The following is a 17092-nucleotide window of genomic DNA, read 5'->3' as shown; positions in this document are numbered from 1 at the left end:
ATGAGTTGCTCCTCTGATTGAAAACAGCCTCTGGACTTCCAACCAGGTAAACCTGAGACCCAAATCTCACAGGCAGGTGACATCAGAGGGAGAGGTCCACTGGGGACAGTCATACCTGCATTCGCCATATCTTAAAGGAACAATACACAATGTGGGGGGCGGGGTTCCTGCCGGGCAAGCCCCTGCTCGCTGCACGGCCGCCTGTCCTGCAAGCGTCTCATGGGGTGGGGGTGGGGTGTCAAACATTGTGGTGCTAACTGGGATGAGGGTCTTTCTCCTGCTAGGGGTGAGGGTAGCTAGGGAGTGTGAACTGGGCTGGGGGGGGTGGTGCCCTGGGCATGATGGCTCCAGCCTCCAGATGGTCCTCTGCTGTTCTGTGAGAGCAGAGGCTTGACCTGCCTGACTCACTCTCCAGGGCACTGATGTCAGGTACACATCAGAGGGCAGAAGACAGGGCCTCCCTGGGGCCACAGGGACATCCACTGATTGCCTCCTGGTACAGAGCTATGCTGGTGGGTCCTCTGGGCCAGGCCCAAAGCCTTCCTCGGTGGAACCCACAGTGTTTGCCTCTCACAAGGATGTTCACAGCTTGGATGGTGCCTTGGGTGGCAGATCTAGGTCCCAGAGGGAAGAACCAGGTGATTGTCAGATGGGGCAGCTCTAGACCATCGGGTGATTCTTCCAGTTCTGGGCTAGGCAGGTGAGGCTGGGGACTTTCTCCGGAAAGAGGTGGCCACAGTGGGGTCTGTTATGACAGCACTTGACTGGGTGTCAGAGGCAAGGATCGTCCAGATTCAGAAAAACCTTCCCTGGGCTCCCTTCAGACTGAAGTTTTAAAAAGTAAATTCTTCACAGCAGCTCAAATAGTCTCTGAAGTTCTAAGGAAAAAAACAATGTTGAATAGTACTTCTCAACACGCAGGAGAAGAAGGCTTGCTGTAACTGGCTCGGCACTGCGGAGATGGCTACTCTGAGCTGTTTTGGCCAGGCTCAGGAGAGGACACCCCCATTCCCCCCACAAATTTCTCATTTGTTGCTTTGAGCTGGAATGCATCTTTGAGCCATATGCATCTTCTCCTGAGCCTTGGAGTGGCAAGTGAAGAAAGCCATTCCCACGGGAAGAGAGGCTGCATGGAGGGGGCAGCATTTTGGGTGGGTGCTGGGAGACCACAGCTGAACCTTGATTACTATGTGATTCTCAGACCCTCATATTCCTCATCAGAAATCAGGGATCACACCACCCACCATGCTGAGAGGAGGCACCCAAAGAGATATTTCCCATGAGAGTGCCCGACCCAGGGCTGGCCCCTGTGGATGCTGAGCTAAGTGGAATCTGAATCTGAAGGGGAGAAGGGCCCCAGGGGTCAGCAGGGTGGTCCTGGGCAGGCATGGTGGTGGAGGTCAAGAGAGCCCTGGAGCCTGGGTTTTGCTCTTCCCCAGACTGAATGAGATGAGTTCCCAGCCTGGGCCTCCAGCCTTCTGCTCGCTGGCCAGGCACGGTCCCCACCAACTGTTGGAGCCCAGGGTCCAGTGGGCCTTGCCCAAAGCTGCTTTAGTAGCTGCTGTCTGTGAAGGGCACTTGGGCAGATGGGATGCCGTCGCTCTCCTCTGGTGGCCCTGCCAGCTCCCCGTACTCGCTGTTGTAGAACACCTGGCCCTGGGCCCCTGGGTCTGGCCTCTGCCGCCTCCCTGGGGGGTCAGGGTGTGCCATGGTCCCGTCCATATTCCTGCCTGGTCCTTTACAGCTGCTGAGACAGGGAAGGTGACGTCAGTAAGAAAAGAAGAGAAGAGTGATTGAAACCATGTTGGGTCTTATAGGAATCACCAGGCACAACCGGAGCAATAAGAAAAGCCAATGGAAGCACACACAGACTTGACTTAAATACAAAAGCAAACCGATGTGACTGTTGGCAAACACCAGAGCTTTCTTTGTCCCAAGCCTGGGTGTGGGACAATGGAGAAAGCCCAACTTCATCCCCCCAAACCTGCTTTTCTCCCAGTCTTGCCCATCTCTGTAAATGACACCAACGCTGATTCAATGACTCAAGCACCTGGGTGTCATCCTTTCTTCCTCCCTTTCCCTCATCCCTTATATCCAGCCCACCCAGAAGTCCTGTCCTGTCTATTCCAAAATGCATCCATGCCCCTCAATCCATGCTCTTCCCCTACTTTAGAGTGAGCTGCCATCACTGCATGCTCTGGGCTGCCCTAGCACATCTCTCTTCTCCCACTCATGCCTCCCTATAGGCCAGTCTTCAGAGATCCTTCAAGTTAGATGGTGTCCTTCTCCTCTTGATACACCCTTCAGTGGCTTCCCATCACCCTCAGAATAAAATCCAAGCTTCTCCCCCTGGCCCAGGAGGCCTTACTGCATCCAGTCCCCACCTGCCTCACTGATGGCCCTATGATTCTCCCTCCTTAGCACTCATTTTCTTTGAGATTTTTGAAAATTTGTTTCTCTGCTTTTGCTTCTGTTTTGGCTTTGCATGGTGCTATTGAAAAGCCTGATGCCAAGCTCTCTCTCTCTTTTTTTAAAAGTGACTTGGTCTTTTTGCCTGAATTCCCAGAATGTTTATCTCTAAAGTCAAATAGTTCAACTAGGATATGCCTCAGAGTTTACTCTTCTTGGACCAGTTTTCCCAGGTACCCTTCCAATATGTAGATTCAGGTCTCCTTTTATTTAAGAGTTATCTTGAATTACATATTTAAAATATTAGTTCTATTTCAATGTTGGCATTCTTCTTCCTCAGAGACACCAATTGTACATATGTTGGATCTTTTCTACTCAACTCCTAAATTTTTCACGTTCCTTCTGACACTTTTTTACCTCTTTACTTATTTCAGTTTTAATTTCTTGACTTCTTTTCATGTCTATCAAATGTGCCCTCCACTATAAGTCTGATCATATCTAATTGTCCTTTGGGCACTCTGCTCTTCATTTTTGAGAGGATTTGTCTTTTATTTCAATTTCTTCCATGAATTTAGTCAGCTCCCATTTGATATCTTCACACTGTTCATCCATTTCTATTCTGAATTTTTGAATTTATGATTCATTGTGCAGCTGCTTATTTAATTATAAATTTAGTTCATGTTGATGTGTTGTATCACAGTTTTTCCATGCTTTTTTTTTTTGGAGTGTTTACAGCTACTGAAAACTTTTAATTCTAATTTTCTTTTTTATTCTTATATGGATAGTGCTTATTTTTTCTGTTCATGATTATTCACGCTGAGATTACCCTATGGAAGGGGGGTCAGGAATGTGGGTGTCTCCCTAGGTTTCCTCATTCAGGAGTGCTGTATCAGATCCACATCACCTTGAATTCCTTCAACTGCATCCCTCTTTCCAAAGGCTCCATTTGTGTCCCATGCTGTATCACCACTGGGGACCAGCCAGTCACTTAGCAGGGAGTGGCTGCTGCCCTTCATCCATACTGACCAACCACAAGCCCAGGGTTTCCAGATCTTCCTTTCACCTACAGACTTGGATGAAACACCACACCACAGGGAATGAGATCTGGCATCCTGAGTGGCCATTGAAAGGGCTGGGTGAACCACCTGGAAGTGAGGGTGAGTTAACTTCCCATAGGGTGAGTACTAACCAGTGGTTAAGAGGAGATAGGAAAGAACTGGGCAGATAAACTCTCTCCTTCTCCCTGACAGATGCCTCCAAGGCACATTCCATCCTTGCACCTGTTTGCAGAATGGTCCATATGTCAAGTGAATGCACCTGCGAAGTCACCTGCTACACCTCTCTGTGGCTCATCACAATGTGTTTCTAAGGGGACCTGGGAAGAGAATAGTGCACTTTGTTGCCTCTATCATGAGGTGCAGTTTCTGTAATGAACAGATCCTTGGGTATCTGTCTTCTGGATTCTTAATACAATCTTGCTTCCATAAGAATCTTCTGCGGGCTTCCCTGGTGGTGCAGTGGTTGAGAGTCCGCCTGTCGATGCAGGGGACACGGGTTCGTGCCCCGGTCCGGGAAGATCCCACATGCCGCGGAGCGGCTGGGCCCGTGAGCCATGGCCGCTGAGCCTGCGCGTCCGGAGTCTGTGCTCCGCAACGGGAGAGACCACAACAGTGAGAGGCCTGCGTACCGCAAAAAAAAAAAAAAAAAAAAAAAAAAAAAAGAATCTTCTGCAACTTTCTTTTTCCTTCACCACCAGGCACCTGAGGTGTACACTCACTTCATGCTCACTGCCCTTTCAGAAGCAGTGCCTTCCCAAGAAAGTTGTTCTAGTGCTCATACTCCGTTATCTCCCCAGTCTGCATGGCCACCGTCCCAAGGACCTTTACAGTCCCTTCTCATGGGGCAGTCCCCATTCTGCCCTCCTTCTGCCAGGGCTTGGGCATGGCTCTGCTGGTTCTGCTGCTGAGTTCTATACCCACACATAGCTGGAGTCTCTCCCCTGGTTATATCATAGGCATGGGCTCTGAGAGGCCTTGTTCCATGTGTTGTTTTTAGGAAGATCTGTGGACATTTGAATTTAACTAGCTACCATCCTCTGGCTCACCCTCTTACTGAATTACTTTCTGGGGAGATAAACAAACTGTTCTGTAAAGAAACAGCCAGAAGCTCTTTCCGTCAAAGAAATTAGCATTAATTTTCCAAACCTAGGTTAGTAATAGGGATCACCTGATAGAATCAACAAAAACAAAAAATGCCAAGATGCATGATACAGATGCAGTAATTATCCCTAGGCATATGAGCCCACAACCACCAGTGTCCACAGTGCTGCAAACATGCCCTTTGTAAGCTTCTGGGAAAATAACAGATATTTGGCTAAGTTGTAGAGGTCTTAACTATACCTATCAGAAAGGCGAAAAATGGCATCAACTATACTAATGTGATACAAATTAACACCTGTGGACTAGGGTAAAATATTCATAGACAACATCTATGATTGAAAAACAGCCTAGGCAGAAGCCAAGATTTGCTCTGAAAAACTGTCAGATGACCCAAAAAGGGGACCCTGACAGACACAGGTGTCAAAGGTGGAAGTGAACTGTCTGAACACAAGGATCTGAAGAAAGCAGAAAAGAGCAGTTTTAAATAATATTGTAGGTCCTGTCATTTAAACAGCTATGAGCAAGTCAACTAGTAAAGTGGATAAGTAGACGTTTAACTACTTTATATATACCCTTAAAAGTTTAAATATTCAGGTTTTTTTTTTTTTTTTTTTTTTAGAGACGGGGGCTATCTTCTTGGGCAAATGGAGGTCACTGTTTATGCAGGTCACCCCCCTATGCAAGCACACAGGAGGATTTCTCTGTAACCATATTCTTATCAAAGTAGGACACCAGCCAGCTCTAGGTCACATGATCTGTGGCCTCCCCTGGCTGGGAGAAGGGTGTTACACGCATTGGGCAGCCTCCCCTGGCTGGGGGAAGGGTGTTACACGCATTGGGCATGGTGGATCTTTCCTGGTTTCACAAAGAGATGTTGTCTGAGCATCTGTCGAATGGCAGGGAGGTTTGGGGACCAGCACCAGGCGTACTGGGTCAGGACAGTGGTGGGGGAGAGGAGGCCTTTGGTAAGGCTGGTGGACAAAGGCCTCAAGTCCCAGAGTGGCCTGCCTTGAACACACAGAAAAGCACTATGGAGCCATGAAAGGTTTTAGGTAAGAGAGTGACAGGCACATGCCAGCCTGGCCTCCCTTCCCTGGCCCCTTCCAGGAGAGGAGGCTCCAGAAGCCCTACCTGAGCCCACTTTCTTGTCTGTGCCTGCTCTCCAGCCGCTCAAATTCCTCGGAGGCCAGCACCATCCCACTGTCCGTCTGGCTATCCTGTGCAGAGAAAACAAGCCAAGGCTGTGGGCCCCAAGGACCTGCCCCGCTGTCAACCTGACACTCATCCTGCGTGAAGTGTGCGGGAAACAGGCATCCGTTCCATCACCAGAGCCTGTAGGTTAGGGTCACATGCCCCCACCACAGAGGGAGAAACTGAGGCCTGGCAGGGCCATGCCTCACTACTCAGGAGGGTGGCAAAAGTGGAGCACCCCACTGGGAGACATAAAATGTGGCTATACACATGCTCAAGGCACAGGCAGAGCAGGAGCACCAGGAGAAACAGGGAAAGTATCAAAAGGATCTGGCAGCTCATAGTACAGAAAAATGATTCTTAGACACATCCCAGGTTTAGCGGGCCTAGGTCACCTTTAGCCTGACTTGGCATTGTTTTCATTTTGATTTCCGTGGAGGGGAACTGCACTCTTGTCAAAGATGGGGGGCTCCCAGTGTTTTCATCTGGCCCTGGGAATGGGAGCCTGGGTCTGCATGGCTCTGGTCCAGGGCACCCACTGCCGCCTCTGCACCCAGCCTCCCCTGGGCCTGCGCTCACTCACCAACCCCATCTGGAGGGAGGCTGGGAGGCTGTCTGTGCCTTCAGCCTCACGGAGCTGTAAGAGATGTACTCTGCTTGACCGCACCTGAGAACACAGGTGGGTTTCCGTGCCGCTCACCCCAGCCTCCTCCTCTAGGGACACAATATCCTCCTCTCTGGCCATGCGGCTTGATGACCACCAAAGGGGGGTCCTGACTGAGGCTGATCCCAGGAGAACCATCTAGAAGGAGTCATCTTTCCGCTGGGTTCCTACTGGGGTTTCTACCTTGCTGGGAGAAAAAGGGGGTGCTAGGGAGGCGAGCCCCTCTGTGAGTGAGGAGGGCACAGGTGAAAGCAGCAGAGACACGGTGGCACTGCATGGGTGCCCAGACCCCACCATGCCTGAGGCACAACCCGGACTTGACATTTTCAAGCTGGTTTCTGCTGCTGGCCTCAGGACTTCCTGACTTCTGACTCCCAGTGGAAAGAGCCCAGTGGCCCTGACCTGGGGCGCACAGGTGCACCCACTCCCACTTACCACTGAGGCCTTGTATGTTGTCAGGGTCATGGGAAATTCTTCGAACGTTTTCATCCTGAAGGGACCCTGGGTCTGAGTCCCCCTGGCAAGGCATCCCGGAAAGGACACACAATTATAATACCTGTGGGGAGAAAATGTAAAGTGCTGAGAAATGCACTCCAGCACCCTTCCTGAAAGCTCTTCCCACCTCTCGTTCTGCACCCCTCTCCAGTGGGGAGGGTGTGGAAGGTGAGTGGAGGGCACCCAGCTTATGCGTCACATGGAACTGGAGAGAGACTGGGGGAGGACTTCACCCCAGGATGGGCCACCCTGTACAAGGCAGGCGGTGCCGGTGCTGCAAGCTACTGCCTGACCTGCACGTGTGTGTTTGTGTGTGCACATTTGAGTGCCTGTTCGGGGGCTGGTGGAAGGAGCCTGGCAAGAACCAGCTGGGTGTTCCTGTCCCCCAGGCCTGGCTTTGCTCTATGCTGGGAAAGATGGGGTGGGGAGTCTCAGAGCCCTTCTCTCAGCAACATCAATGGGAATGTGGATACACGACTTTCTTGGCTTATAGACGTACACTGGCAAGAGACCTCTGACCCCAAACTCTGGGAACTTAGGCTGCATTCTAAATCCTAAATAAAGGTTAGTGAGTGACCTGCCCTGTTCCCAGGGTCCCTAACAGTGGCCCTTGGGATTCGCCCCTCTCCCTACCTGCTCTGCTTTCTTTCCCTGCAGTGTGGAGCTGGCCAGGGCATTGTGCCTGAGATGGGCACTTCCTTGAAATTGGCAGGGGGAGGGCCTCTGAGGGGCTAGGAGTGCGGGCAAGCAGGGGATGTCAGAGGGAAGAACTGAGGGGGTGTGAAGAAAAGCAAAGTCGCAAGGCTACATGGCCTTGGAGGGGTCCCGAGACTGACCAGGACCACCAGGGCATCACCGACACTGGCACTGTCATTTAATGTCACTTTGTTGAGTTGGTATACGATGGCCTCTCAAGTCCTTGTAGTTCACTTTTCCTTGATGACTGATGAGGATAAAACATACTATGTTCCCCTTGCCTGGGGGACCCCTGGACCCGGAGAGGGTGGCTGACCTGGCAGCCAGGCTGTGCCGGTGCAGGCTCGGTGGGCTGTCCTCCATGTCAGCATCAGTCTCCGTGACATGCAGGGCCGTGGTGGACGCCTGCAAGAAGCTGCCCTCCTCTGAGCTCTGAGAGCCACAGGAAACCATGCAGTCCTCCTCTTCCTGGCAGGAATGGCACAGATGGCCAGGGTCAGAGGCCCCTGTGCCCCCTTAGCCCCACCCCTGCACTCAGGACTGCTGGAGTTCCTCACCCTGCACGTGCTGTGCTCAAGGGCACCAAAGACTAAAGGAGCAGGCAAATTCTCTCCACAGCCCTCCCAGGTGCCCCATCTAAGGAGGAGGTAGGCACAACAAGAGCATCCTCACTCCAGAGCCCCAGCTGCTCCACAGCCTCAAGAACCAGCACTAGTGCTTCCCACCCTCTTCCTGGGCAGAAGTGGACCCCAAGTGCCTTTCTCCAGCTCCTGAGGCTGGGGCAGCAGACAGCTCCCGGCTCCCTCCTCCAGGTCCCAGGGCACTTGCTGAGGCCCTGAGCTGCCCTGAGCTGCCTTTGTTCCCCACCCCTGTGGGGGGAGGTACAAGTCAAAGGCAGGTGAAGCGGGCACAGGGGCAGAGAGGGAGGTAGAGAAACACATCACTCTTCTGCTGGGAGACAGGGCTCCTTATAGGCTCCCCGAGGACCAGCCTGGGGCTCTTCATGGGCAAAGTTGGGCTCTGACCCTCCACGTGATGGTCCCTGGGTTGGAGCCAGAGGTTGCTGTAGCAGGACAGGGAGAGTGGGGGCTCACCTGATGGCCCCTGCCCTGAAGCAGGTCCCCCAGGATCTCCACCAGGTCTGAGAATGCAGGCCTCTCTTTGGGGTCTCCGGCCCAGCAGCTCAGCATGATGCGGCGTCTGCGGGTACAGCCGGATGCTGGATTGTGCTCTGAGCGCACCCCTCACCCTACCCCACTGCTAACCCAAACCCCCTGCCTAACGATCCCTCACACCTGCTCTCCCTCCCTCCCTCCCTCCCCAGGGCTTAGGTAGGGCTGTCCATCCTGCCTGCAGGGAGGAGAGCTGTCAATGGACCAGTGGTGGAGTGAGACACTGTGTCTGCAGGCCTCCACCCCCACCCCTGTGACTGAACGACCTCCAACCTCCCACCTCCCACCCTTGCCTGCATGCCGCCCTTCCCGTGCCCGTACACAACCCCTCTTCCCCTTCCCCGATGCCCATCCACCCCTCTGGCCCCCCAGTGCGTCACGGCTTCCCAAGAGACTCACATGGCAGGAGTGGCCAGCTCTGGGGCCCTCATCCGGGTGCCTTCTTTCAGCCGTTGGCAGAACTCCTCATTGATCTGCACCCCAGGGTATGGGGAGGCCCCTGAGGGCAGGAACAGGATGGGTGGGTGGGTGGGGAGCAGGCTACTACCGTTCAGCCCAGACCCCAAGTCGCCTCTGTCCTGGCCCCCCATGGCGGAGGGCTCGGCCTGCTGTTCCCCTCCCCGACTGCTAGTTCTTCATCTGGTTAAGAGGACGGTGGCATCCGCTTGCTAGAGCTGCCACGAGCATCACCGCTTATCACAGGCACCTTAGCGAAAACATGTCCCATCCTGGGATCATCAGGGTCAGTAGAGCTTCGACGAGCCCGTTGAGCGGCCCTGTCACAGTGACCCCTCTTAGGAGAAGCTTTCTCTAATGCTTCCTTAAGTCCCGTGGCTGTACCAGCCAACAGGACCTAACCCCTCCTAGCTCCCTCCTTGCCTCTCTCCTGACCAGGGGAAAAACAGCTCCTGCAAGCCATACAGCAGTGGAATGACACTTTTCAGACAAGAGTCAGACGGCTCTATCCCTCTCTCAAAGCCCTGCATGGCTCCCAGTAGACTTAAATGCCAGGTCCTCATCCCAGCGGGCCTGCAGAGGCTGCACGAGCCACGTCTCCTAGCTCTCACTGCATCTCCCAGTGCCACCTGCTTACACCCTGCCCACCTCCACCACGTGGGGACCATGGCCATGGCTAACCCCTCACCCTGGACTGCTATCCTCCCAGGCCCACCTGCCTCTACGCCACCCACCTTCCCCAGCCTGGGCCCTCCTGGCCCCTCTGGCTCACACACAGTGCTGTCCTTCCTGCTCTTTTATTTGTAGTAACAGCATCAGTCACGGCCGCCACTGCGTGTTTTCACGTTCCCACTTGTTTACTGCCTCATCCCTACCCTGGTGGAGGGGGGCTTCACCTTGGTCCCAGCAGGGCCCAGGTTCCCATGTGAGGTTCTTGCAGGTGTGGTCATTGAGTGAGCACCCAGTCTCCTCCCAGCTGCTCCCAGCCCTGCAAAAGCAGGAGCAGCATCCCCAATGGCAGGTGAGGAAGGGGGTCAGCCAGGGAGGGAGAGATCTGGGGGAACTCGGATGGTGTTACCCTCTGTGACCTGTGTTGAACCCAGGGGCTGCTGAGTGAACACAGGGTTCTGCCCTGGCACAGGCTGGAGGTGAAGAGGAGAGGTAAGGGGCTCTCCAACCACCTGCCTCAGAATGACCTGGGCTGCTCCCTCCAGGTGTGCACCTCTGGGCTGCTCAGCGCCCTGTGCAGAGGGGCTGGTGGAGTGACCTGCAACCTGTGATCCTGCCTGCCCGCTCCCTGCACCCTGCCCTGCACTCACCCAGGGAGAAGATCTCCCAGAGCAGCACCCCAAAGGACCACACATCGCTCTGTGTGGTGTACACCTTGTCGAAGATGCTCTCGGGGGCCATCCACTTCAGGGGCAGTCGGGCCTGTGGGAGGAACATGTGTCCCCAGCGGGGTAGGGAAGAGAGGGAAGAGGCCAAACACTTGGGCAGCCCTCCTCCTGCCCCCAGTCTCCCCAGGACTCTGTGGAGTCACATCCCAAGAAAGGCTTTTTGGCTACATCCACCTCGTGTGTATTCGGATGGCTCTTGCAACTTGCCCTGTTCCCCCACCCCCAGCCTGCAGGTAGGATGCAGAAGCCTTCAGTCCTCCCTTGAAGGCTTCTGCCCTGCTACTGTTCTCCTGGGTCCATCTGGGCCCCTCTCTTCCTCTGTGCTCACCCAGGGAAAACTTGCAGGCCTCCTCCAGCTCCAGGCCCCTCGGCCCAGCATCCTGAGGAACACCTGTATCCCTGCACACCCTCACCAGCTCCACCTTTCTCCACTCACTTGGTCCCCAAGCTGGAAGCATGGCATCATTCCTGACCCCTCCTCCTGTGGCTTCTGATGTGCCTTTCCTCCTATGGCTTCTACCTGGGAGCCCTGAGGGCCATGGCCCTTCCAGAATCGCCTCTGCCTCCACCCCAGCACCCCCACTCTCCTCTCCTCACAGCCTGCAGAGAGGGTGCTTCTGGACCGCACACCTGACTCTCACCTCCACACACCTGCCAGTTAGAATGAAGGACAAAAGCCTTCACGGTGGGCCTCTCATTGCCTGGACCCATTTTGCCTGTTGACCTCCCTCTAAGCCTCTTCCTTCCTCCCCTGGGGCAAAACTCTAATCAGCTATAGATGCTCAGATGCCTGCCTCTGAGCACCACCAATGAGACACAAGTTGCACCTAGCACCCATGTACTTTGCTGTGACCCTGCTACACCAGGTCTGTCCACCTCCAAGACAGACACCATGTAGGGTCCACCTCTGCATGCCCAGCCCCTAGTGGGCAGGCATGGGGAGTCAGTGCCCACCTAATGGACCAAGGTACGGGGCCAAACACAAGCTCCAGTTGGAGCGCTGTGGTCCCTGTTTGTCAGCTCCTGTCTCCACTCACTTGCTCCAGGTGCCTCAGCAAGGTCACCAGCATCCGCGTAGGCGCAGGCCCTCAGACCTTCCATGTGGATGGCAGTGAGTCCACCACCCTGCTCCATGGCCCCCAACCCCCATCCTTCCTCTGTGGTCTGCACTCACACTGCCCTTGCGCACGTAGTCAGGGTCTTTGTAGATGTCCCGGGCCAGGCCGAAGTCACAGATCTTCACCACATCACTTTCTGACAGCAAGATGTTCCGAGCAGCCAGGTCTCTGTGGATGCACTAGGGGTGCAATGAGGTGCAATGCAGTGATCAGTGCAGGCCCCTGGGGCCACACCCACACCTAGAGCTCCAGGGTGCCCCACCTGAGCCCTGCTCTTTGAGAACAGATTTCTGTGTGCCCCCAGGACTTGCCATGGAGAGAGCCTGTGGAACCGTGCGGACAGCAGAAGAGGCTATGCAAGAGGGACAGGCTGATTCTATATCTAGTTCTGCCTCTGACTAGCTGGAGATCTTGGGAAGTCAATTCCACCCTTTGGGCTCAGCTTATAACTCTGCGAAGTGGGAGAGATGCGCCTTGATCATAGCTGTGCTGTGGGGTGAGCTGGGACCAAGCTTGACATGCTGGTGAGTTTTGGCCTTTTTCCCCTCTGAAGAGCCTGCCGGGGCAGTCACCTTGCGAGAGGCCAGGAACTCCATCCCTCGGGCCACCTGGAAGCTGTAGCAGACAAGGTCTTCCATGGTCAGTGGGCTCAGCCACAGGTCCTCAGCTGCACAAAGAAGTGAGGCTGGCTCAGGAGGGTCCTCATCCGTGACTCCCATCTTCCACCCAGCCCCAAAGGGAGCATTTGTTCACTGAACCTGGCTGCATCCCCCCCTGGCCAGGCTTAACAAGCATGTTGGCCCCCTCTCCGGCCCCTCAGCTTCCATTCTCTCTGTGGCACCCACTAACCGCTTCCAGAGCAGTGAATACTGTTGCCACACTAGACCTCTGTTCCTGCTACTTCTGCCTGGACTGCTCCCCACCATGTTTGCAGGGCAAACTCCTGTTCATCTCTAGATGTCCAAATCAAACATCAAAAGTCTCTGTGCAAACTGGTCCTGAGGTGTCCTCCCTTCCTAAGGCAGAGTGCGTTACATGTTCTCCCACATAAGTCTCTCCAGGAGGGCCCCAGGCTGGCTTCTCCCAGGGTCCCTGATCATGAGGTATGAGTGTGCCAGCCAACTCAGGCAAGGGGAAGCCAGACTCTTACCTTCTTGGACCGGAGGGGCTCGTCCTGCCCCTCCCTTGCCCATTAGGAGCCTTGTGAGGAGGGCCCTGTCACTGCTCCCTGGCCTCCTCCGGTCAGCCTTGGCACCCTCCACCATGGAGCAGAAGCGCCTTCGCTGCTCAGGGGACTTCTCCTGAGATGCACAAAGCAGGACCGAGGGGGAGGAGGCTGGCCATCTACTGCAAAAGCACTCCCCACGCCTTCTCCCCAGCCCATCTAAGAGCCTTGCCTGCTCACCAGCAGAGCTCTGGCCCCTGGTGGGGCGCCTACCTACCGCGTAGGGGTTGAAGGCCTCCCGCTTGGCGCGCAAGAAGTTGGAGAGGTTGCCGTACTTGCAAAACTCCACGATCACCATGAGGGGGCCTGGGGCAGGGCAGGAGCCAGGCGCTTGGTGACTGAGGGTACGCTGGAGGGCAAGCACCACAGCCACAGCCCTGCCCCAGAGCCCTCCTGCGTCCCTCCTCATCCCCGCCCATTCCCAGCCCGGCTGGCCCTTCGCACCCGCAAAGACAGCACCCTGGGGGACTCACCCTCCCGCCAGGGCACCCGAGCTCTTTACCGTTGGGCTTGGTGCACGCCCCCAGGAGGTTGACCACGTTGAGGTGGTTACCGATGTGGATGAGGATTTTGAGCTCTGACATCAGGGCACGGTGCTCGCTGGCTGTGGCGCCCTCTGGAGGGAACGTGGGGGCTTCGCGTGGTGCCCAGCCCACCACCCAGCCCCTGCACGACTCTCTTTCCACGCCACTAGCTTAGCTGAGGCGTGGCCAGTGCTCTTGCTGGCGTGGGCGCAGCACATCCCACCTGCCTCTCTGAGGCAAAGGGTTTAGGTGGAACTTGTAAGTATTACTCAGAGATGAGCCCCAGGCTCGGCTCTGATTCCCACGGACTCCCTGTAGAACCTAGGCTAAGAATCTGTTCTGAACCTCAGTTTCCCCTCCTGTACCACAGACCCACCAGCCCACCCAGAGCTGCTGATCCTCACCAGCTCAGCCACCCCTTCTACCAGCTGAGCCCGCACCTTTCAGCATTTTCACGGCCACAGTGTCACAGCTGCTGCCCTTGCTGATGCCAAAGGCCGAGGCTTCCACCACCTTCCCAAAGGCCCCATGGCCGAGGACTCTCCCTGTGGAAGCAGGGAGCCGGTTCCAGGTGAGCTGTATGGGGGTTAGGGTGGAGAGGATTGGGCAGAAGGGACAACCCCTGTGGAGGGCCAGGAAGGAAGGCCCAGGAGGCGGAGGACAGTCAGGCTCCCCTCTGCCAAACAGGAAGTGCATGGGGAGCGGGAGTGGGAAGAGAGGGAGAGGAGAGGCAGACAGGAAGGCCTGCATCCTCTCCCAGCAGGTGCGATGGGCCCACCCTGCTTAGAGCAGCAGGAAGTGACCTCGGGGGCCTGGGAATTGAGAGCCCCAATCATTGTTCTGGGGATGCATGCCTAGATGGACAGGTCGGGCCAGGTGGGGGCTAGGTGGGACCTTCTGGCATGAGTTCTGAGAATAGAGGGATTTCAAGGCTCTAGCCTGCCCAGTCCCACAGCAGCTGAAGCTGTCTCTGCCCAGCAGTACAGGGTGGGTGAAGTAGGCTGGGTGCGGGGTCTCACCGAGGTGCAGCCGTTCCCTGGGGAACTCCCACTGACTGGCATCATAGGACAGGTATTCACACTGCTCCTCCAAAGGCACTTCGCCAGGGTCCATGATGATGGACAAGTAGCCGGTCTTGATGTCTGCATGGGTTGGCTGGGGGTGTGGATGGGGACAGCTCATTGACTTGGCCGTACCACCCTGGCTTGGGTGAAACTTTGCCTGGGACAGATGGGAGCTCCTTAAGGACTTTCAATATAGGACGGGGACAGATGGACAGACAACCTGTGGTCCTGTAAGAGCCCGGCATGGAGGGGTCAGGGAGGCCTCCCAGGATACAAGGCTTCCACGTGGAACGATGTTCCTTAACTTAAGGGCTAGCCAGGGTGGAGAGAGACCCCATGAGGAGCTGGGGAGAGACTCAGCTGGGGGGAGGAGCGCTCACCCTCCTCATGTTACAGAAGATGAGGAGGAGGAGGACCCAGAAGAAGACAGCGATGACCCCGGTGCCAATAAGGATCACGATCTCCATGTTGCCTTTATCCTCGGAGCCTGAGTGGGCAGAAAGAGGCTAGTGTGTGCGTGTTGTGAGGGGGGAAGAGGGCGCACCCTGCGGGAAGTACCCCTTCTGGTGGGCACAAGTAGCAATGAGGTGGCCACGAGAAGACGGCGCCAAGGGCGGGCGGAGGGCGGGTGGAGGGGTGTGAAGGGGAGGCCGGACCTTCCACGGCCACGCTGGCGGAGGAGTTGACGCAGCCCTTGGCGTTGCACACGCTGCACAGATAGCGCCCGGCATCCTCCTCGCGTACGCGCTGGATGCTCAGCCTCTGGTTCGAGTCCGCCAGGTCGATTCCTGCAGCGAGTTGGGGTGCAGGTCCGAGTTCAGGTAGGTCTGGGGCCTTGGCCTCGCCAGCTTCCGGACCTCCCCCCCACCTTACCCACGTCCACCCCCCTACCGGACTCTTCCTCCAGCGGCCTCTCATCTTTGTACCACACGATGCTGGGCATGTGCGCCCCGGCCACCGGGCACCTCATCTCCAAGGAATCGCTCACATTCACCAGGAGGTCGGTCAAGTTCTGCGTGAGCCGCGGGACTTCCAGGGCTGGGGGGGAGTGGGTGGAGACGGAGCTAAGTGGAGCTGCAGAAAGCGGGAGGGCACTCCAGGAAGGGGCCCTCCAGGGCTGGGAACTCTCGAAGCTGAAGGGTCAGGATTTGAGTTCGGGGGTGGGTCGGGCTGCGCGCCTCCACAGAAGGGCTGGGGAGGGTGACGCTTTGCAGGCTCGGGCTCGGGAATGGACCGCCCAGGCGCGTGCTGGGCTGAGGGTGAAGGCTCCTTGGGAAGCGCCGCCCTGCCCTGCCCTCAGGCCCTGCCCGCCTCACCCTGCACTGACAGGTACTTCTTGTGGCAGTGCTTGTCGTGGCTGCGCCGGTCCTGCACCTCGCACACGTAGTCGCCTTCGTGTTCGGGTGCCACGCTGGGGATGGTCAGGCTGAGCGTGGTGTGGCGCGCCCCGGGCGCTGCCTCCTCCAGGCTGGCGGCCAGCGGCGTGGCGAATAGGTGCACGTTCTTGCAGTCAAGCAGCAGTGGGTTCCCGTGAGCGTCATGCAACGTGGACAGGTTGAGGCGGTACCAGCGCAAATGCTGATAAGTGTAGTTGTCGGCCCGGCAGCTCAGGCGCACGGCCTGTCCCTCTAGAGGATCTTCTGATGGCTCCGATTCTATGCTGAAGCCATCGGGGATGGCTGGGGAGGGAGGAGGAACCACTATGAAGCTGTGTCACAGTGTTGGCTCACTTAACCCTTGCCCAGGGTCTCTCTCTCCCTTTTTCATTGGCCTTTGGACTCACTGAGCTCTCAACTAAGGGGGTACATCGCATGTATCTGGGGCAGGGACACCACTCTGGAGCCCTTTTCTCCCTCTCACTTACAAGAGACCAGCTCTCTGAAGTCACTTCCACCAGGGTCTCCTCCGGCCTTGCCTCCCTCTAGCTTTTTCCTAGACAAGCCCCAACTAGCTGCTGCCCCCACCTCTCCCAGGATCCCAGATCATCACTGAGTTCCCTGCTACCAGGCTCAGCAGGGGCCTAAGTCCCCATTCTCCCTCACTGCTGACCACACTCCCCACCACTGTCCTGTCCTTGAAACAATCTGGTTTCATCAGCTTTGGGCAATGCCTCCCAATTTCCTTTTGTCTCTCTGGCCATTCATTGTCAAGTTCCTACGGGCTCCTCTCCCCTCCAAAGTGCTCTCTTTGGATCCATCTTTCTTCCACATGCCCTCGTCTACACCTCTGGGCCCAGGGACTGTCCTTCCATGATCTTCTTAGCTTTTCTGAGGTCACTAACAAGTTTGAAAATCTGAGGAAACTATGGACCTTTTCCCCAGGGCAAAACGCACATAGGAACCAGCTGCTGTGCAGGATCCAGGGCTTAGGAAGGGGGTGGGAGGGAAGTGGAGTCAGGTGGAGCTGTGGGGAACAAGAGGGCACCCGTAGGGGAGGCACTCCAGGTCTGGGGGCAGATGGTGCCAATCCATCCCAGTGGATTACCACCCCAGTCCATATGCCTATGACCTCCAAATCTATCC

General features: G+C 56.0%; 1 protein-coding gene across 1 annotated transcript in view; it reads right to left on the bottom strand.

The window, feature by feature from the left end:
• Positions 1 to 1551: 1551 nt before the first annotated feature.
• FLT4 (fms related receptor tyrosine kinase 4) overlaps positions 1552 to 17092 on the bottom strand; it is a gene marked incomplete at both ends in the record, with an annotated part of 38785 nt that continues 23244 nt past the window's right edge. Inside the window, 18 exons of the mRNA XM_079702759.1 lie at positions 1552 to 1744; positions 5700 to 5785; positions 6859 to 6979; positions 7931 to 8082; positions 8709 to 8814; positions 9186 to 9285; positions 10562 to 10673; positions 11814 to 11936; positions 12330 to 12424; positions 12908 to 13058; positions 13200 to 13288; positions 13485 to 13598; positions 13947 to 14051; positions 14526 to 14661; positions 14951 to 15057; positions 15227 to 15358; positions 15462 to 15608; positions 15887 to 16249. Coding sequence (XP_079558885.1) covers positions 1552 to 1744; positions 5700 to 5785; positions 6859 to 6979; positions 7931 to 8082; positions 8709 to 8814; positions 9186 to 9285; positions 10562 to 10673; positions 11814 to 11936; positions 12330 to 12424; positions 12908 to 13058; positions 13200 to 13288; positions 13485 to 13598; positions 13947 to 14051; positions 14526 to 14661; positions 14951 to 15057; positions 15227 to 15358; positions 15462 to 15608; positions 15887 to 16249 — 2432 coding nt within the window. The remainder of the gene's footprint in view (positions 1745 to 5699; positions 5786 to 6858; positions 6980 to 7930; positions 8083 to 8708; positions 8815 to 9185; positions 9286 to 10561; positions 10674 to 11813; positions 11937 to 12329; positions 12425 to 12907; positions 13059 to 13199; positions 13289 to 13484; positions 13599 to 13946; positions 14052 to 14525; positions 14662 to 14950; positions 15058 to 15226; positions 15359 to 15461; positions 15609 to 15886; positions 16250 to 17092) is intronic.

The sequence above is a fragment of the Hyperoodon ampullatus genome (assembly GCF_949752795.1).
Source record: "Hyperoodon ampullatus genome assembly, chromosome: 4".
NCBI lineage: Eukaryota > Metazoa > Chordata > Mammalia > Artiodactyla > Ziphiidae > Hyperoodon > Hyperoodon ampullatus.
The sequence above is the reverse complement of the archived record's forward strand: the minus strand, read 5'-3'. Positions and strand labels throughout refer to the sequence as shown.